General features: G+C 38.9%; 1 protein-coding gene across 3 annotated transcripts; it reads left to right on the forward strand.

Moving 5' to 3' along the window:
* Positions 1 to 1,556: 1,556 nt before the first annotated feature.
* On the forward strand, positions 1,557 to 20,519 carry LOC139739287 (solute carrier organic anion transporter family member 5A1-like). Of its 3 annotated transcripts, XM_071649900.1 has the most exons (11): positions 1,557 to 1,701; positions 3,716 to 3,791; positions 9,039 to 9,838; positions 10,361 to 10,492; positions 11,633 to 11,866; positions 13,106 to 13,273; positions 14,173 to 14,377; positions 15,458 to 15,617; positions 16,097 to 16,266; positions 17,596 to 17,660; positions 18,175 to 20,519. In XM_071649900.1, the coding sequence occupies exons 3-11, from the start codon at positions 9,121 to 9,123 to the stop codon at positions 18,519 to 18,521; spliced, it is 2,199 nt and encodes a 732-aa protein (XP_071506001.1). In that variant the 5' UTR covers positions 1,557 to 1,701; positions 3,716 to 3,791; positions 9,039 to 9,120; the 3' UTR covers positions 18,522 to 20,519. The 3 variants fall into 3 exon arrangements, with proteins under 3 accessions (XP_071506001.1, XP_071505999.1, XP_071506000.1); XM_071649898.1 differs by lacking the exon at positions 3,716 to 3,791; XM_071649899.1 differs by lacking the exons at positions 1,557 to 1,701; positions 3,716 to 3,791 and adding an exon at positions 6,624 to 6,958.
* Positions 20,520 to 22,352: the final 1,833 nt, after the last annotated feature.

Genomic DNA, 22,352 nt, shown 5'->3' on the forward strand with positions numbered 1-22,352 from the left:
ATCCATTGAAATATCACGTAAATACAAATATTTAAAATATACATATATGTGATATATTCATATGTTTAAATGTGATTCGCAAATTAAAGTCGTAGTATGATGTACAATATATATATATATATATATATATATATATATATATCATACATTATACTACGACATTAATTTGTGATATGGATCTATATAGGAAGGTATAGGATTATCAAAATTTGCTTAATAACATTATGGAGACTGTTCTAATATATGCGCCATTTTTATCTTACAGTTCATTGAGAAAATTCATATCTATGATTCCGTAACTTTTATTCTGCGTCACTCTTTATTTCTTTATTTTTATTTCATTATTCTTTGCAAAATCGAATAAAATCAAATCAAACGAAGATCAATGAAGAATAGTATTACATTACTCCTACCAAAGACATAACAAAAAATTATTTTGTTATAATTATGTGTATATATAATTTTTGAAACAAAGCTTTTCCAAACAAAGGGGCAAAATTAGAATGTGATCTTCAATTTCGTATGATTCTCACTGCACGCTTCTCAAGAATTAAAGTTTAAAATTTGATACATATTTATAGATGTCCCATATAATATTGCAGTAAGTCATGACAAGACCCAAACAAGAATATCTGAGGTTAATTGCTTGTGTTAAAGGGATGGTATAGTATTGGTTGAGGTGGGCGAGGATTGGGCTTTTAACTTTTTATGAGATACATGTGCCAAGAGACTACTTATGAAATAATACAGAGCATAAAATAATTAAAATTTATGTGATGAAAATCGGCTTTGGAATGGCTGAGACATCAAAAAAAAAAAAAAAGGAAAACAAAGCCATCGTAATAAAATGTGGGTCCCACCTTTTATTCGGATCGCTATGTTTTGGGTATCTCGGCCGTTTTAGAACCACTTTACATCAAATAAACTTTGAATTCCTCTTAGAATTACAGGCTCTTTCATATTTCATAAGAGGTTTAATGTAACTATCTCACCAAAAACTTATATACGATCCCTAAAGCCTATATGTACAACATTTTTAGCGCCTCGCTTATTTTCACAAATATAGGCTATTGCAATAAAACGAACATGTCATTCAAGTTTAAGTGAAAACTGGGGAAAGTAGTTTCGCAAAACGAATATAGATCCTGAGGGGAAAAAAAAAACAAGGAGCTTCAAACCTTAAGCTCCTTGGGTAAAAATATCACACCCCGACAAACCTGCGACAGCTTGTTGCAAATGAATTTATTCCCAAGTAACAACGGAAGGGAGATTTACACACATAACAATTATATGTTTCTTTTCGTTTACATGACACCTGCCCTAAGATCGGACCCGAATAAAATTGGTCATCTTTGCTTATACCCTGTGTAAGGAAATTTTCTGGCCTTTTGTTCCGGTGAACGTTGGCTTGTGCTCTTTTTTTATACCAGCCACTTGCTTGAAAGAGCGTTGACTACATGCTCGAACGATATACACACACACACGAAGACACGTACCTACGGAGACAGTTCCCCGATGGCGTACACGTTATCCGTCTACTCCACACGCAAACACACACACACTACAATCGCACCAGAGGATTGTTTTTTTCGCTACTTCACCGTATCGCATATAGCATTGTACTCCATCGAAGAGGAGAATACCTTTTGCTATACCAACGCCAGAGCTTTCTGATAAGATTGAAGACTATCTACCTCCAAGGTAAGACCCGTAGAATTGAAGTGTCTTTCACAGTGTATGTGACATTTCTGTATACATAATTGTATTATCTCATAACATGCATTGTTTCGTCGCAACAACAGGCAGGTAGAGTGCCAAAGAACGTTCCCTGTGACTCTGGAGGTATACCAATAGTCTAGATGGAAACTGTGTGATAGTGTAGCAAGGAGAGAGAGCTGTGCGTTGTGCTTGACGTACTCTAGCTCTATTATCTGGCTGCTGTTCGTAATAATTACTGCAGATTTTTTTCACAGCATCGCGACGGGCAAATATTATGTACCATGCGCAAAAATCGGTTGTCCTGGCGGCATCATTTCATGCCGTACATTTACACTAATTGCAAATATATGGTTTATCTTGGATGTCCCGCTGTGGTTACAATGCAGGACTATAAAATTGACTATAGTTGGATACAAATTTACAGCACAGGGACTATGCTGGGGAGGCAAAGGAAACGTCTGCTCGCAGACATTCGTATGCCTTACTTCCTGTATTGAGATTACAGGAGGTACGATGTACGAGCTCTTATGTTCGTGTTTTGTTACTCTACAATAGATTATGTTCTGATAAGGTAAGATTATACCTCGAGCTTTTGACACATTGTTGCAGGTACCAGCTATAATTCTGCCTCAGGGTTTAAATGCTTTTACATCCCTAGACATAACAGCACCATATTCCCCCACCCCATGCATTACCTGATGTTCAAAACGTACGTTCCAGATACCCTTGCCAAATGATAAAAGCATAAAAGTATAACGAATGGTAGACAGAAAAAAATCCGTCTGTCCGGAGAAGTTTTTTTCTTAAATCATTCTTTTTTACATTTACTGCTCTCTCGAGGGATTTAATTCCGTGAAGCCTGAACCCAGAAGTAGTATCCGCTGAACATATCCTCGAAGACAAGACACACCAATCTTTCGGTCAAAACGGATGGGCACTTGATTATCAAAGTTTGAAGTTCACGTTCAAATTCTCTTATCCGAATTGCCATGATGCGAGTGAGAAAATGGATTTTGCAATGTTGTCAATTATACGAGGGCAAACAAGAGGTTAAAGGGTGTGTACAGTTCTGGTCGAGGTGAAAATTTAGCCTTCAACATTTTGCAAGATATTCAGAAATCACTTTATTAGATGTCAAAGAGCATGCAATTCTAAGGGGTATCAAAAGTTTATTTGATGAAAATCGGTTTTGAAATGGCTGAGATATCCAAAAACATGGTGAAACAAAGAGATCCTAATAAATGTGTGGCATGTCGCCTTTTAATATTATCACTTTTTTGGATATCTTGGCCATTTGAAAACCAATTTTCATCAAATAAACGTTGAATCCTTCTTAAAATTACATGCTTTTTCATATTTCATATGAGGTTTCTCATTATCTCACTTAGGAATGTTCAAAACATGAATCCCCACCTCAACCAGTACTGTACAGTTCTGGTCGAGGTGAGGATTTAGCTTTTAACGTTTTGCGAGATAGTCAGAAACCACTCTATGAGATGTCAAAGAGCATGCAATTCTAAAGGGTATCAAAAGTTTATTTGATGAAAATTGGTTTTGAAATGGCTGAGATATCCCAAAACAAGTTGAAACAACGAGATCCTAATAAAGGTATGGCCTGTCGCCTTTTATTATTATCACTGTTTTGGATATCAGCCACTTGAAAACCAATTTTCGTCAAATAAACGTTGAATCCTTCATAAAATTACATGCTCTTCATATTTCATAAAAGGTTTGTCGTTATCTCACCTAGGAGTGTTTAAAACACGAATCCCCACCTCAACCAGTACTGTACAGTCCCTTTAAGTTCCTTTGGTCTTATCGTACAGTATGTTGAAAACAGAGGGAGAGGGATATATATAAAGTTTAAACACACAGACATGATTATAGTCGGTGAGTGTATAGTACGACATTTTACACTTAAATAGTTTCAAGAAGTCTTTATAATTACAGCGTTTGTGATGACTGTTCTCACAAGTGGATTCAATTTGTTTATCAGGTATAGTTCAGACAGAGTAGTCCCATTCAGTGCCGTAAACGTCTGCTATAAAAGGAAACCCTGCGTCAAACATGGGGTGAGTGAGATGGGTAATATCATATATTTTAGACTGAGAAGAAATAATATCACCCATTGGTCACCACGTTGTCTAAGAATGAATGCTCACGTTCACAATCAAACGTTCACTGTCATGTAGACCTACTATTTCACATTGTAATTTCAAAAGCTGGATATTGATTACTCATCAGAACGTTTATTAATTTTGATAACAAAGTATTTGCGGGTACGGGTACCGGTCGAATCGGGGTTATCATGTTCATTGAAATGATTGTGTTTCGTTTCAAAGAACCAACTAATGTTCGCTCGTTTTTTGTTTTTTAATTCATTACTCAACAAAGCTACAGGGTACGCAGCGTTGAGTTATTTCTTACGATGAAAATAAATGTGAATACAATCTCTTTTTTTGTGTGTGTTTCCTTTTTTTTTGTAAATCTGCTGTCGTGGAAATAAAGGGAATGCTTTATTGGAGCGTGCAGTATAGAAGAGCAGGTAAACGCACGAAAGATTTTATTGACAATCACGTGGGTGAATTATATTTTAATCTACCTCAACGCTCCAATTTGGGAGTCCTAACAGGTTGCTGTGATGTGGATTTTCTTCTGTCATCCTTTGTTATTGTAACCCATGATCGTTCTGCTACGACTCATTAATCCGTTTCAACGTATAGAAGTAGCATGATGTACGTTCGAGTGTTGGTTGTTCAACTAATCCATTATGCGCACTTTCACTCTATAATTTCTAGTTGGCTCGAATGTAGGGAAGAGGGTAGAATCATTCGTAAACAAAACGGTGGGAATCACCTCTGAATTGGATGTAATATAAGAGTGCCAAGTGCCGTTAATGTGCTTTCAAAACAGGGAAGTAGTCGCTAGGTATATTACTATGCAGATGAGATGACGTGTAGTGTCGTCATCTAGCGAGTCTTCCACTGTTCTGCACACACATGTTCATTCAATTATCGTGAAAAAAAAACACCTAACAATCAAAAAGTAATTCATTTAAACGGCAGTATAGTTTTCATTGTGCCATGATAACCAAATAATTAAAATTGGGCGGGGAGTTATGTCCTATAGGAAATGGATTACAACATGGTTTTGATATTACTTTTGTTCACAAACGAATGGACTAGTTGCGAATAGGTTGCAATCACAAAGACTTGAATTATTTGGTGAAAACATTGTCAATGACTTTCTTGATTCATGTCCGAATTTGTTAGAATTTATGCCGTTCAGTTTGTCTGATTTTAGGCTAACTCTTTATGATGTAATTCAACTTGAACATGGGGGTGAATCCCCCGCCCATCCTGCTCTTTTGACGTTATTAAAGTCATGTTTGACTTCCCCTTTCGTGCTTTCAAAACTGACCCCAAAGCACACTATCTCTCTCGTTGCAGTCGCACTAGTCAGCACTTGGTAGTATAAGTGTCATAGTGAACTAATGATAACTCTACTCCCAGTTTGGATTTCTCTGAATACTATCATATACTTCTAAGCATTCTTTCTTTCTTTTACCTAGTGTTGATATCGCAACAAAAAGAAATATTCGAGAATGTCGACATATATGGTGAAAAAGTTCGAGTTGCTAATCATGCATTCTGTTCGTTTTTGTTTTGTGTGTGTGTGTTTTTTTTTTAAAGTAAAATCAACGACTGTTTTGGAGTCGTGTTGTAATCGCGTTTCCTTCCTCGTCTTTCAAGGATTGGGCTTCTTTGGTATTTTTATTTCTGATCATTTCCTGTAAAATGTTACTTATTTCACTGCAATAACCGAGTGCTCTTAACATTCAGTCTCCTAGAGTATAATATACTGCACGTGTAAACCCTCAGAGTAGTTATACAAAATCAAACTGAGAAGCTACTATAAAGAAGAGTGTGTTGTCGAATCAAGTAATCAAATCTCATGTCTCCCAATCTGCATTTTTTTTTTTGTATTAGTGATCTGTTTACAGTCAATGGCGATTGGTCTCGGACCTTTACACACAGGTTCCCAGTGGAGAATGGCACCAGGCAGGCCTTCTGTTCAAATGCGTTCACACTGGGTCGTTATTCTACCTCCATAGTGCAGTGGAAAACTGTTGAATCTCCTGTATTCCCACGAAAAATAGAATTGGTATCCCCAGCTCTGCTGTTACGTATGCAATTATATCGGTTATTCCTTCTTGTTCTGTCTTTGTGCGCAGGATGTGGATTACAAATCGAACTTTGGACCTTGATGTAGAGCGATATTGATACTCTGTGATATTCAGATTACAGGAGAGTTGTGATAAGACGCTGCAGGGTACATAAAAAGGGGAAGAACAGAACCCACGGTGGCTATTGTAACAGAGATTCTGTTATGCACAACAACGTCCATTGTGAAGGGATTTTAGCACGTCTACCGACGCTGCTCTTAGCTGTGAGGCGTTTGCTTGTGCCCCTATAATTTGCATGGCCAGTAAAGAGCTATTCATGTGCTTCACAATCTCGACACATATAATTCATAACAAGATATACGGCAAGGAACATGGTGTCCTGACAAATTGACATAACTGTAGGTCTATACGCTTTGACCATACTTATTTCGCGATACCATACGATATCCTTCCCAGTCCTTGTATATAGTAGTAGTAGTTGTTGTTGTTGATCCTAATGTCTTATATCTTTAGACCAGGAGGCAGTCATAGATGGTGCCCTAATGTTCCCGATCGTTATCACTCCATGATTAACATCGTGAAGGTGTCAAAGGTAAAGGCGCACGCAGACTATAATGCATTATGAACGCAGGCTGATCTTCGCCCTTCGACACTCCCGTGCTCGCCCATCCGTACTTCGCCCCCTTTTCTTCGCCGTCCGTCCATGGAATCCCTTGATATTGAGGGACACAGTTCTATTGTTTACGCCTAGACGTTCTCGTTGCCCATTGTTTGCCTCTGAAAGAGATTACGTATGATATAAAAAAGGGTGATCTTCTCATCACCTTTCTCGCTGTAAGAGTCGTTTACTGGCCCTATGTTGATCACGTGTAAGCTCATTGGATCAGCTGTTGACAGTGTCTTGCGTACGCTGCTGAAAGCTTCGCGTCATCTACCAACGAAACCTTGGATATTATTCGTATGATTTTGCGCGACCTTGTTGTTTTGCTTTGAACGGATTATCGAGTGTCACCAAAGGGGGAAATAAAAACCTCGCCTGGATTTAACTACTTGGTAATGTTGATTGTGCTACGTTATTACCGATTTCTTTAACAAAAATCAAATGCTCGGTGAAGACAGACGACATGCATTATGTGAAATGTCAAATTACGTTGTTTTATCATGCATTGCAGATAAACAGGTGCAGAAGTCGCTGTAGCATGACTTTTTACGTCTATAGGGAAGTACACTATGATAATTTGCATAGCAATTTTATTTTCAGTACGAATTCGGAGATCAAAATGCAGGTTTGCCAAGAGTATATGAATACAATGGCCCTTGTTGACAGAGCATGCCAGGTCAGGCTACATTGTTTGTAGCTGTATCAGCCGCAGCCGCACGGGTTTGGCACAGTAGTGGGTTGCTGGATCAAAGTCCATTGCTTTCAATACTGAAGATTCTCTGGCTTTCTAGGTGTGTAAAGACGTCGTCCAGAAGTTCAAGTTTGTGATAGGTCTTACTCTCTATTATCAATGTATATGTAGTTTGTACATGTAGGCCTACAGCCCGCCCAGGGCCTTGTATAGCACTTCCTTGGAAGATTTGCGATTTGTCTCCTGTTATAAATGTATGCACCAATAATTCGTCGGCAAACGAGACATTCCAAACCTTTACTCATACTTTTGATATTTCAAACATATCATTTTGAATTCAATTCGTAAACAAGGACAATTTCAAAGCAAACTGACAAGAAGTGACTTATCGGAATGTTGACGAGTTTCACTAGTCTATACTCAGCCAAATGCAATCATTAAGTTACCTCAAAAGCCAAGAAGAAATAGATATGTTAGGCCTACCTGCATTATTTTGTTGTACCCTCACAGATTAACCCTGTACTCTCAAATATCACAACCAAAAGTTCCATCTATCAAGAGCATTGCCACAATGCAAAAGCTTTCATGGAGTGCTAGCTTTGATGAGAAATAGGTTCCTGAACTTCTCAACATGCAAATCCGTCAAACAAACATACAATTTTGTACGCACAGTGTGTGTGATATATACACACAAATTACATGTACGCACATCTTAAAAGAAAACCCTACATCACATGTAACCACATCCTGTGTAAACGCTCTAACGTCTACTCAGATTTTTGTTGGGTTGTTTGTTGAGCTACTGTAATATGTGTGAACAATTTTAATATAATCGAATGATATAACGTGGGTTCACTACGAACACCATGAAACAGCATGCATGGCATCTAGGATGCACGGGATTCCACAATTCAGTCATGTGTTCAGTGAGTAAAAAAGGGGTGACAATCTCTAGCATTTCATGTACTGTATGTTACTTCCTCGTCATATTCTTTGTTTATTATTATTATTATTTTTTTTTTGGGGGGGGGGTAGTTGTTTGTTTGCCCACGTCTAACTAATTCTAAAAAGTAAACAGTCCGTTGCATCAGTCAACAGCGTTAGAGTTTCATATCATTACGGGTGAAGTGCCCTGTGTATGAAATTTTACGGGTCACGTACGCAGCATATTGCCGTTACGACAAAAAGTAGACTGGAAACCTTTGTTGCTCTTTCCACCGTGGTGTTGCAGTACGATTGTGGCCTTTCGTGGCGACCGGAGCATTCAGCTGAGAAATGATCACCATTCTTTCTCGGGCTCCGAAACCTAGACATTACCTGAGCACTCACCAATAACCACTATACAAATAGAATTTCATACTCGACAACCCCAGCAGAGTTATTTTTCTGGTTTCTTCTTTGCCCCGAGAAGAGCATTCCTAATGCTGACACCAGACACAAACAGTCACTTTTTTGACGCGTTGCACAACATGAGGAATGACATGGATGAAACATGGATAAATTAACAACCTTAAAGTCCAAATTATTGTGTTATTTGACGGTTTTAGATGAAAATATAGATTAAAAGGTAAGTACTATCTTCTTTTTCTTTTTCTTTTTTCCTGAGAGCGTTAATGTTAAGTCGTCGTCTCTGATCACGACACACTTTAGTGCGCTGATTACAGAGAATGCAGAGGTACAGCTGTATCTCAGTCGGTTGCTGTCCTTTCAAGTAAAATACATAAGTATTACGTCATCGTTTCCATGGTTATTCATGATTGCGTTCATGCCTTCAATTTCAGATGACGCCATCACGTTCCAGAGAGAGAGAACCAATACCGACGGCTTGACAGCCCCATCCCCACAGGGTCGACTTCTCGTGATATGTCCTACTTTAAACTCGACTTTACAGTCATGGAATCCGACCCCGATCTCAGTTCAACGAACGAACTCAGTGATGAAGACGAAGTGGACACCCTTCTCGACAGATTGCCCCCTCAGCCCGTCGACCGGACCCATCAGGCTCGGAAGGGTAGTCGTGTCATCAAACCGAAGGAGCGGAAACACATCCTCCTCCTACTCGTCACGGCCTTGGTCTTCTCCACACAGTTTGCCTGCCGAGGCTATTTGAATGGCGTTCTGTCCACGATCCAGCACAGTCTGGACATATCGCAAGTGGAGGCTTGGCTAATCGACATCGCTTTCGACTTCGGTGTCGTTCTCGGCGTCACCTTGCTGCTCGTGTGTCGGAGGTGTGTCAACCGACCTCGATGCGTCGCTGGAGGCTCGTTCCTCGTCGGAGTCGGCCTCTTCGCTTCCTCCATTCCATACTTCTCTCTCCATCCGCCATCAGCCTGGCTGTCGTCGCCCGTGGCGTCCAACTCACCGCAGTACGAGATCTGCGTTCAGGGGAGGGTCCCCGACGACGGCGGCGAGGATGGATCAGAAGACGAGCTGGAGAAGTACATAAATAGTCTCAGCGGCAAGGAAGTGGCCGTGATTTGTGGCATGTTTGTAGCGGGGCTTGGTGCAGCGCCCCAGTGGGTCTGCGGCCTTACCTATCTTTGGGATCGCACACAAAAACACCCGATTGTCATCGTTGGTAAGTTAAGGGTTAAATATTTTCCTTCCAATCTTATTTCCCTTGATGGTGTGAACCACACTCACCATGTTTATTTTGATGCCTAATCTTCACTCATTTGTTCTTCCTATCTTCCTTCACCTTTGTGTTTTTTTAAAAAAGGGAAAAATGTCTAAGCCGCTTTGAATGTCAACGACATGATACATGTACATGACAATAATGTCATTATGTCATCAATATTCGGGCGATAAATATTGTTTTATTTATTCGTTCACCATCGGAAGATTTCATCAAGTTTAGAAATATATTCAAAGTTCTTTACTTGTAGATCAGAATTTGATAGTACATTTCGTTAAAGAGTATCACCTCTCGTTTGGGCATAGCTGCATTGTGTGTTTTTCTTAAATAAATTTGTAGTCCTTTTGGAAAAGAGCCGAGTGCAGTTAACAGTCAGTGAACACCGGTTACGTATATTTTGATTGACGACGCAATTGTTTGATTATAGTAAGAAGCTTTATGCGTTCTTCTTGATTCTTTTGTAAGCCTTCTATTTGTCGGCGTCCGTCCTCGGTCAGTGGACGGGGGAAATCCTTTCCTTCATCATCGAAAGCAAGACAGAGCCACATAATTCTTACGGTGCTGTGTCCAGATGGTGGCTGGGATTTCTCCTCATAGGTGAGTCTGCGAAAAGTTCGCGGTCACGGTGACGGTTAATTGGTGTATTGCATCAAAGTTGTATCTTGTCTTCCTCCAAAACAGGATGTATATTTATATGATATGATAGTTGGAAATTGTCAATCTGTCTCGTGATAACTATAATTGTGACAACTTTTCGAATTTATCAATGACAGCTTCTTGCTGCTTAAATTAGGTCAACACTTTTGCTGTTTATGACTACGAAAATCATCTTCCGGTCTTGTAATATTATGGTCGGTACAGCAAACATCTTTCATAAGAGCCACTCATGCTACGTTTACACCATGTTCCCGGCGGTCACGGCAGCAGCAACGTTTGTCGCCGGCAACATGGTGTAAACGTAGCATTACAAGGCACTTCGTAATTATGTTTGTTCCATATGAAACACAGAAAAAAAAATTTCACCTGAAGAGTGATGGATCACAAAAGAAGTTAACCTCACTCTAGTTGATATGATATTATCTTCAGTGATTAAAGCCGCTAAATAAAGAAGAATTATACGAAATTACGGAGGATTATTAATCATAACTTCAAGATTATTCCTTGTTATGTGACGAGTGATGTATCACTGGAAAGATTTAATTTTGCTCCTTTTGATGATTGACTTACTTAAAAATGTGATGGCGCATAACCCGTCTTCGATAAAACTACTCACTTGCAGTTAGTCATTGTCCAATTCCATTTATTAGAAGACAATATGTCATATCACCAAATATAGCCAGTATTACGGTCTCATAATCTTAATTAATTCATGATGTCCAAACTTTTGCCTACAAATATTATCACCAATTCTTCGCAATATCAGTAGTTTTGACGGTAACATCAGCATTTCTTGTATTCTGCTCAGCAAGGATAAACGTCAGGTGTGAGTTTCTTTAATTTGCCTCCCTCTACGAATTCAATTTGTTAAGATCGCATGGTCCCGACATGTTTGTTAATTTACAGATCAGCAGTTGCGATCTTAAATTTTATTTGTCGATCGAGACAAATTGAAGAAACTCACACCTGAACCATCACCCCTCTGAATAATATCTTGCTTTCAAGAATAAACGTCGTCATCAAACAGTTTCTTTTTTTCTCTCTCTCTCTCTCTTTCTCTCTCTCTCATTAAATGAATAGGGCTGATCGAGTTCGTCACGGCCTTGCTGCTCGTCATGTACAACGACGTTCCGGAGGGCGGCAAACCCGTCGAGCAAAACGCCCAGCGTGACCGTCTGGCTAGCGAATCTTCCACGCTCGGAAACAACGAGCAGACGTCTGCCATTGGCTCACCGCTGGGGGCGCCAGATCAAAACGACAGTTTCTACTACATGCGTCTGGACGACGTTGGGAATATGCCGACAACTCGACAAGGTAAAGAAAAGCAATGTAAAAGTTTCGGTTCCATGAGATTTCTGCAACAATTTCTTCCATGAAAATCTGCACGCTAAGCCCAACATAAATTCTACACGCAGACATATCACTATTAAACCCTAAACCTAATCACCACATCACGCTACACCGAAATCACTATCACAACTCTGTAACCCTGACCCTAAGTCCTTGGAGAAAATAAGACCGGAGCAGGTATTGTCGCAGGAGCTAATGTCATGTTGCCAGTGTTCTCCCCATGTGTGTAATGTTAGTAGCTGCCCCTGATTGCTCACTACACCGAAAACATACTCTGTTTCATTTGGACTGCAGTAATATGAACGGCCTTAGAGAGGACATCTCTTTTTGATGTGTCTTTCTTCATCTATTTCTTCTGTTTATCTTTCCATCTATCTGTCCACTAGATATCCCTTTCGCCCTCTCTTTCGCTTGAAAGGACACGTGGCTGCAACAAGGTGAATGTACACCACGATGCGCGGCGAAAAGTATTCGCATACTCATGGTTTCTTTTTAAAGAAAAAAAGCGGCGCAGGCCCTCGTTGGATGCGATCCGTGTTCTCATATTCATCATTTCATAAGGAGACTGATATATCGTACTGAAAATTGAGTTGAGCTGCCGTTTAGAATCCCGGGTATTCTTTGTGAGTTTCTCTAAGGAAGGTAGCGGAGCATTGACTCAATATGCTCAAGCGACTCAAATACATCGCGTTTTTTATTCATGAATGAGCAAACTATTTTAAAATGGATAATATGAATATTGCAATGTCCATTGTAATGTATCAATCCTGAAGAGACTGTAATCATTTAATTACATAATTATCTTCTTCTAGTATATGGCACAATGTTCCTGGTTGATACCGTTTGCTGACTATTCTTAGTCACCTAGGAGGTCGGCATCACTCGCGCGTGTTCTTGTATGGGTGGGTAGGGGGGACCACTTCACCGGGTTGGCACCCTGCTCTATATATGAAAATATTGTACTACAATATTCCGTCTCATGAAATTATTCTTCACAACTTTGCCAAGCATACTATTCATCCATCTAAACTGAAATAAACGTAAACACGTAATTTACTTATACTTTAAATTACTGATCTTTTTACGTTGTCCTCATGCAAGTAATGTTTTTATCTGAGTGCAATCACAAGTCATAAATGAACATGCCTTTAAAATGTTTGTAAAATCCATGTTATTTTATTGCATTTTTTTCGTCTTATGCAGTTCAACTCACTGAAACGTGTTGTACCGTGTACAGACAGAGTAATCTAGTTTTGCTCTGTCTGGCTGTGAGCTTTGAGGCGGCCATTCTCGTTGGTGTCTTAATCTTCCAGCCCAGATTCTACGGCATCATGTCCGGAGTCGGCATTTTCCACGCAAATTTTTACTTCTGTAAGTTACGCCGGCGTCTGTGCTGGAATTCATTCCTTTTTTTTTTTTTTTTAATTAGGCTATGAGGATATAAATGTATTTATTCAAAGGGTTGGAGAGTTGCTTTATTTGAGAATTTGGCCGTTTTGAATAAAGAGCTTGTATGTATAACATCCGAAATATCTGTCTGAGAATGTATTTACCACGCCCTCTCCATGACTACATGTATTTTGACGCAAGAGAGTACAGACAAAACCTTAGAAACGGTGGAAGTTCCGGGTTTTTTTTAATTCGGGTGACAATAGTTGAACACTTTTACAGTGTGACATTACAAAACAAACAAACAAACAAACATGCTTTCACCATTGCATCTGTCGTCCACAGTTAATTATCATACATTGTATATGGTAATGATTGTCAACGATGACCTGTCTGTAAGGTACACACTACGAAAAATAGGATCAGCTGCTGTAAATCAATCATTCCCCATTCTGACTCACGAATTTGTCATGTAAGTGCAGTTAATGCCATTTTATTCTTTTTTTTTTTCGGGATACTAGGTGGTCACCCAAGATGCAAATTACAATGTTTTGAAGAAAGAATGAGATATTTTAGTGACGATTTTGCCGAGTGACCAAGTAAAAATAAATGTATCCCCTCTCAATCTATTTATATCTCAGGTACAAAAATAATGAGATAAGTAGGTAGACATACGCTATTTATATAGATAGATATTTATAAGGGTGGTGGGAGAGAAAATCTGAGAAGCCTTGCGAATTCGTAATATTTGTTTTGTTTTTGTTTTTTAATCTGTGATCGAACGTTTCCTGCTGTTTGTAGAAATGTTTGAGTTTCCAATATGAAATTAATGCTCTTACTTTAAATATGCAAGTACACACTTGTTTCTCTCCCATCAATAGCTTCGGCGGTCTTCATTGGTCTGCTGGTTGGTATCGTGATCGGTCTTGCGATACTGCTCCTCATGAAACCGTCTGTCACTCACATGTGGCGGATGACATGGATCGTGTGTATTGTTACCATGGGGATAATGTGGGTGCTGTTCCTCTACTCATGCGATGAGGCGCCAGTGAATGCCTACACCGAAAGCCCGGGAACACAGACAGGGTGAGAACACGCCCTCATACGGCAGATGCAATTGAACGCAGTCGTCTGCCATGGTATTCCAAGTTTAATCTAAATACAGTTTGGATTTCCGTAGACTGGTCAGATTTCATTTTAGATAGTACGCCTATCCGTAGTACTTCTTTCACAAATTCTGTCACAACTTGAGAAGGGAGTAAGTTAAGGGGTAAAAGAGTGCCACCATGAACATAAACATGGAGTTGTATTCTACCAGTTATAGTCTTCCTGACTGGATTTTCCCAGTAAGTGATAACATTGTCGCTCTTGAGAATAATAGATTCGTTGTTTTTTAAATGTAGTTGATGTTGGCTTTTTTTTTTGCGCCTCCTCCCCGATTACTGTTGGAGGCACTTTTATCAAAAGGACGCTATTTAGTCCCTGGAGCATCAAAATACTGTTATAGGTGACACTGGTTAATGTAGAAATTATGTCCTTCGGCACGATTTGTGCGCGGACGATTTGTATTCGCATGATCTGCAAGTGTTTCCGTGTCTTGTATAAAGAAACAAATAACTCGCCCGGTTTTCATCCTGTTCTTCTCAACAAGTCAAGACAGTATGATCGCTTGATATGTATGTATTTATGTATGTTGTATGCAGGTATGTATGTATGTGTGTGTATGCAGGTATGTATGTATAGGTGTATTATGTGTACTTTTTTATGTATTCATCAATTTACGTTTATTTGTTAATAGATATTCACGTATTTAATTATTCATTTATTTAATTTTTTTTGTGCCCGGAATTCTTTTTGACGCACGTGAGACTATGGAATGCTGAACATTTCAATTCTATAATGCCAACTGTGTTGGTCTCCTGCCGGGGGTGGAATGATAATACGTAACACTGCATCGGCTCTTCTCACTGAAATTGGAAACGGGGACTTCTTGATTACAGTCCAGGCAACTACCAAAGTGGATCATTCGTGTTGTCAATGTGTTTGCAGAAAGTATCGTAATTTTTACACCCTGAAAACATTACATTTGGCACTGATATTAAAAACTCATCAATTTGTAATGACCTTCCTCCCCTTTCGATGCTGTTTCTTTCTCTCCCTATAAAGAGCGGACGATCTTTCACGCTGGATTGATTTGAACCAGACTTGCTCCGAAACGTGCAGCTGTCCCAACAACATATGGCACCCGGTCTGCGGCTCTGATCACGTGACTTACATCTCCCCTTGCCTGGCTGGGTGCAGGGAACTCACGGGCACTGGAAAGATCGTGAGTAGTAGTAGTGTTCCCTCTTGATGTTCATGATGGTTGTTATGGTGATATTGAAGATAGGTGATGCATGTTGATGATGATGGTGATTGTCCAGATGGGTACTGATCATTATGGCAGTTGTAATGGTAGTGATATGGTGATTGTTATGATGACGCTGACAATGGTAATGCTAATAATCGTGATTATAATTGTTATAATCTAGGTACAACAGCAGTGGTAATAAAGGTTGTCATAATGATGTTAATATTTTACTTATACATCTTTTATGTATTGTATCTAGTAGCTAGTAATATTTTTCTCACTATTACAATTTTTTGTTGTTTTTATGACTATGATTTATTATCAATACACTGTGTATTATTATCATCATTGTTTTTTAACTACAGTGTATAATGATCATGGTCATCGTCATTATCAAGTAGGCCTACACTAATCTCAATGTTAACAAATATCTGTCGCTTTTATTGATGTCGCAGAACTTTACTAAGTGCCTTTGCATAGAGGACTCGGAAGGCAACCTGGGCAGCGCCACCAGCGACCCGTGTCCGGCAGATTGCAACCCGCTGTGGTCCCACATGATGGCGCTCTTTGTAATCTTCCTGCTGACTGGCGTCAATTTCCCGGTCATTCTCCTCCTTGTCACAGGGTAGGTATAACGGTGTGGTATGGTATGATATTTATTTTCCGTAATAAAAATATATACAAACAAATATATATGACACTAAAAAATAGGCACTTCAATGGAGGCATGACCTTATACTCAGCACTGTTCTCGCTGAACAGCGCTGCTTTACAGAGGGCCCCTCCCACGAGAAATATAACAAAGCAGTCCCGGTTACATAAGAAGAAAGTACAAACATTCAGAGTTATGTCAGATGAGAATTACATACAATTGGAAACTTCGATGATAAAATGTAATTTACAAAAAAAATTATAGGCATTTACGTATATTCAACAGAGAAAGATTGACTTGCATTTTCCGCATACACCGCCCGTATCGTAATATCCACTGCTGCCGTGCTGTTACCGTATCTTCATGTTTGTTTGTTTTTGTTTGATGCGAGTTAGAGTTGCTCCTGTTGTTTTAGTGTTCCTTTTATTTTGGGGTGTGGTGGGGATAAGGGGAAGGAGTTATTATCATCATTATTTTTTTTTTACCACTGTTATAGCTTCTATTGTTAGTGATGTTATTGTTACTGGTGTTGTTTTTTCGGTGGGAGTGTGGTTGTTGGTCATGGTTTTCTTTAGGCAGGGTTACAGGTATTTGGAAGGAAGTATCATTTCGCCTATCATATTCTTTTCACCACTCCCATGGATTCCCGTGGGTAATCTTGGCCTGAAAGAGTATTGAAAACTAGGTAGCGGTTGGTTTTGTTTACTCCTCTCCCCTACCCCCCCCCCCCTACCCCCTCTAAATGTATATTGTGACTGCATGATAAGGACGACTCTAGAGTAAGTGTGCTTACCATCCTTATTGTGTAATGCGGCTCTGTCTCAATGGCCCGAATTCACGAAGGTGGTACCATCTTTGGCCGTGGTTCATGGACAAAGACCGTAGTTTTGTATATATGGGGCGCCAAGTGTGGCATGGCCTATTTCGTTACGAAATCAGTCATTTCGTCGACGAAATGACCATTTCGTGATCACTTCGTCGAACGAAATGACTGATTTCGTAAACGTCCATGGTTTAAACCATGGACAAAGATTGTACCACCTTCGTGAATGTGGGCCAATAGGGCCGGGTCCAATCACGTGGGTCAAAGAAATACTTTTTTCTTCTTTTTTTTTCAGGAGTCGGCCTTCAGGATGTAAAAATTTGCCGAATTTAGATCGAAGCATAATGACCCTTATTCCTGATGTTCCTAATAATGTGAGTGATGTGGCAATGAATTGGTTAAGATGCCAGTCGGGTTTGTTTGAATGATCTTTTCCTCCGAATCATACATTGTGTCCTGATTTGTTCTTTCCTTTCTAGAACCGTGCCCAAGGAAAAGAGAAGTCAGTCCCTAGGAATGCTTGTCATGTCATGGCACCTTATTGGTGAGATTTATTCATTTAATCTTTCATTGTTGTATTGCATTTTGAAAATACGCGTTATGTTCTTTGGGCGAAAAACAAATACACACAATGAAACAAAACGTAGATGAAGATGGCACTTTCAGTCTGATTTGTGAAGCTGTCCGTTAAAAACTCAAGGTGACTTGCGTTGTAATCGTATTTTATTTGCCGATAAGGTATTTATAAATCATTTGTTATCTTCTCTACTTAATCGCCTGTTGCTGTATAGCGTTTACACGAACAAGAAACTTTTTGTGTGGGGGGGGGGGGGTGGTGGCTGATAATTACTGTTCAAAATTCGATGAAGTTTCATGATTTTCCGTCTTTCCCCGATGGCATTTTTTTTCAGGGTTTCTCCTGGAATCGTAGTGAAGTAGTTTGTCATATTTTGCTATCATTGCCAAGATCAATTATCTCTCTTTCTCTTTGATATGTGTGTATTTATATCCACGTTATTGATAACATTTTCTTCTTTTTTCCTCATGTGTCATGATAGGTGTTCTTCCAGCATTTGGTTTCTTTAACGCCATCCTGGGCCAAGCATGCTCCCTGTGGCAGTCACAGCACGAGTTTCCGGGTCAGCACTACCGAGACTGCCTCATGTACCACCCTGGCAAACATCACTTCTTCTTCGTCTCCCTCGTAGTCTTTCTCAAGGCCATCGCGCTGGCCTTCTACGCCATCTCTTACCGGGCCGCCGTCAAACAGCAGAAGGAGGAGGCCGACATCGCCAGCAGCAGGAACTGGATCGGGTACAACGGAGCTAGGGCCAGCGTCGAGTTAGGCCGAGTTGACCAGCGGGGGAACGCCTCGGTCTCCAGCAGGTCGCCGACCTTCTTGTGAAGGACCAAACATCGCGGGCGAATCGTCAGTGGTCGAGATTCACATTCCATGCACTGGGGTAACTGTTTCGACTCAGGCAGCTCGGTCATGTCAGAGAACATGATTATGTAATCTAAAGACTTTGACGTCACTTCCAACACGTGACATACTGAAGAAATATCCTGTGTGGGTTACTTCAACCATTCGAAGGATTGTCAGGAAGTGTCAAATGGGCATACTACATGTAGTAGGCCTAGACTGTCGTACCCTCAAATCGTGTTATTCATGTCTTCATGATTCAGTTTTTGTCATGTACGTCAGCCATGGAATCATTTTTTTTTTTTCATCGTGATGAGCGTTGAGCCCAGCCCTGGGACGAGATTACCATACCTGTGTGTGACGATGTTTTGGGACTTCAGAAATGACTTTGTCTTGAGGCACAGTGCCTTTGGAAAACCTCCCAGCACACAGCTTGTATGGCACCGCACAAATTGTACACAGACCGTAATCGGTAGATTCAGAAATTCGACAATCTCAAACGGCGCAGTTGACGTTAAATCTGTATATGAATGTACGTGATGATCGCTGTATAGGATTTGCCGTACCCGTGTTGGCGCTGAATCGAGCCGTTACAAACTTCTGCCGTAGATGGCGTTTAACGAATTGAAGATTGATCAAAAGCACTGATACAGATCAGTGATCAAGAGCTGGTCTCTTATGCTGTCCTACTCAACACACAAACAAACGAATGAATAATGAACAAAAAAACACTTTGGCAAACAACAAACAATAGCCGACAATGAAGGCACAAAGAAAGGAAAGTGTAAAAACTAAACAAAATACGAGTAAACAGCTCGTCGGAAATGACGAAAATGCTCATGTACGATTATAACACTGTCTGCACCTCACTGTTGCGATAACTGTGCGTAGGTTCTTCTATTATGCCTTACAGCCAACAAAATTAAGACGGCTGACTCGGTCTCTTGTTTTTTGTCGTTGTTGTTTGTAGGGATTGCGTCTTTCCTCTTAATGTATGATTCATGTCACTAATTCGTAGCCTTTTTCAAACGGTTCGTACAGTACATTGATCTTTCAGAGAACAATTTGTATAGTTGTGTGTTGAATCTGCAGATGTCGCAAGTGCGTTTTTTGTACTATTTCGTGTGAATTTCAGAAAAAATGAAGTCTTTCTTTGTATAGAGTGTTGCACTAAATTATTCGGACAATGGAATATGATGTCAAGAATCTCTGATAAAAGGCATGAATGTGATATTTTGTTTATAGGCTGTAAATTTTAAGAAAGCTGAGATTCTACCCGGATGCCGCCTTTCCATTGAGATCTTGTCCCTTTTCTGTTTACTCAGTTTTATATACTTTCGGTGTTCTCCATTACCATGTTATTCTATGTAGATCAAAGTTGAGTTTTACTCATGAATGTAAACACCATGTCTTTTTTTAATGACTGCAGTCTACATATAACTGCTGCTACAATATATTCACAAACTTCATTCTCGTGTGGTACAAACATGACGAAAACATGATAAGCATTAAAGAACATATGTATATGCATAAGGTATGACAGAAAGAAGAAGAAGTCCCCTGCCGTAACAGTATTTTTGTTTTGCACATCAACGCCTTTTATTTTACATAGATTTTAAACAAGATCTTGATTTTGCTGCTGTCAATTGAAAACTACGGACTACTTTTTTTAAAACGTACTGTCATACATTAGCTTTCCTTTCTTGCTGTGCACATCAGCTATCGTGATTTTGTTGCGTCGTCTGTGTAAGTGGGCACTGAACGCTAGGAAAGAACGTATCTTTGCAGATGTACTTGTTGTTTTGTACAGCATTCATTTTGTACGTGCGTAAAGCGCAACATTTTACAGTACTCTAATCTGATCTCACGAATTTTTCGCCTATGTTTTACCATTCAGCAGTGAATGACATAGAGAGTGATATAATGATTGTGTAAATATACTACATTGCATTGCCTTGTACTATCCTTTTCTTGAGATCTGTCAATAATACTTTGATATAATGTTTTCCATGAAAGTCCGTTCATGTGTCCTTTTCCTTTTTACCATTATACAAGATGACTGCGACATTAGTGCCCAGAGTAAGTTGTTCTATTTCTCGACATCATGCGCAGAAGACAGTTAATAATGTTATTTGTGTGTTTGTTGTGGTAATAATAATTTTTGTTTTCAATTTTACCCTACTGTATATACATGTATATATATATATATATATATATATATATATATATATATATAAACATAATATAGTGTAACACGTACAATGTATAACACACACAAACATATGTATTATATACACGTAGTGTATATATACGGTAAATCATAACTCGAGTTCGTGTTCTCAATACCAAAAGTTTCCTTACTTGACAAACAAATTTTTGGGCGACTCGCCCGAGAATTTGTGTGTCAAAACAAATTATTGGTAATTCCACCATCACGTGCAGACGTAGACTACCTTAATGATAATAGTAATAATAATAATAATAATAATAATAATAACAAAAATAATATATTATATGTACATACATATATATATATATATATATATATATATATATATATATTATATATACATGTTTGTATATATTATGAACACCATCACCATCACCATCAAAGATCAACCAAAAATCGCCAGACATGAACACTACTTAGTTAGGAAATTCTGAAAGACCAGACCCTAAGCTTAAGAAAAAAACAACAACAAAGAAACCCAATAAAATACTAGTATACAATTCAATTATAGTCAATTCAATCCTTTCCAAAAAATACAAAAAAAAAATAGAAAGGAAAGGAACGACAATATCTGGGGAAGAGTTAAATTTGAAAATAGCGTCTAAACTTATTTGGCTGTGCCTTAGATTAAGCAGAAAGTATGCGCGCCTAGAATCCCATTTTCTTTGCTCATTTTTATACTAATATATTACTACGAGAAGTGAATTATACTCAAAAGCTGGAGTGCACAGAAGTTAGCCGTACAATGCAAATATTAACTGATTTCACCAAACTGAACATGAACAGATAGATATATATACACAATGAACACGATTATGCATGTTCTAACGTATCAGGCGCACAACTAACATACTGATTACTTACACGCGTGCGTTAATTCGTACTGAGTAGCAGACGACGCTTAAGCCTAATTTAGCTAAGCAGACGGCGCTAATGTACTGTCCTATCCATGTAGATATCTCAAATTTCACTGAACAAAATTGCACCAATCAAACAAAGGTGTGACAAATATATTATGTGCTAACCTGATCCCAACATTAAGACAGATCTTCATCCCAGGAGCATGGATGACCATTGGAAGATTCTATTCTTTAGCTGCTATTTGTAGCATTTTCCCCTCAAATAGAAAGAATAATAACAATATGCGAGCGTCTGTCAACAATTAACATTTCTGAAATAATGAATGGCAATCAAACTAACACAAACAAAAACAGCAATTATTAGAAAAAAAATCTTCATAATATAGATATTTCTTAGCATTAATACATGTATTTTGAAGGCAACGATCCACCACTGGTAGCCCAGTGTGTTGCCCACTTTGTGTTCCAGTTTTGAAAGTCATTCTTACCCGAGCTGGATCAATAAATGAAACTGAATAAATGTAAACTAGTATTCAAAACCGTTGTTATTTCAATTAATTTTTTCTTCAAGTAACATTGATGGGAATATAAGAAGATAACGTATACTAAAATAATGCCACGCATGTTATGATTTTTTATCTTTATTCTAATGAGCTGGTTCTCTATATTTCATAAAAATATGTGTGATGTTCACTGGATCACCTGAAAAAAAAACAGGAATAG

The sequence above is a fragment of the Diadema antillarum genome, unplaced genomic scaffold (assembly GCF_040938485.1).
Source record: "Diadema antillarum isolate AM-2024a unplaced genomic scaffold, OU_Dant_1.0 seq00000793_RagTag, whole genome shotgun sequence".
NCBI lineage: Eukaryota > Metazoa > Echinodermata > Echinoidea > Diadematoida > Diadematidae > Diadema > Diadema antillarum.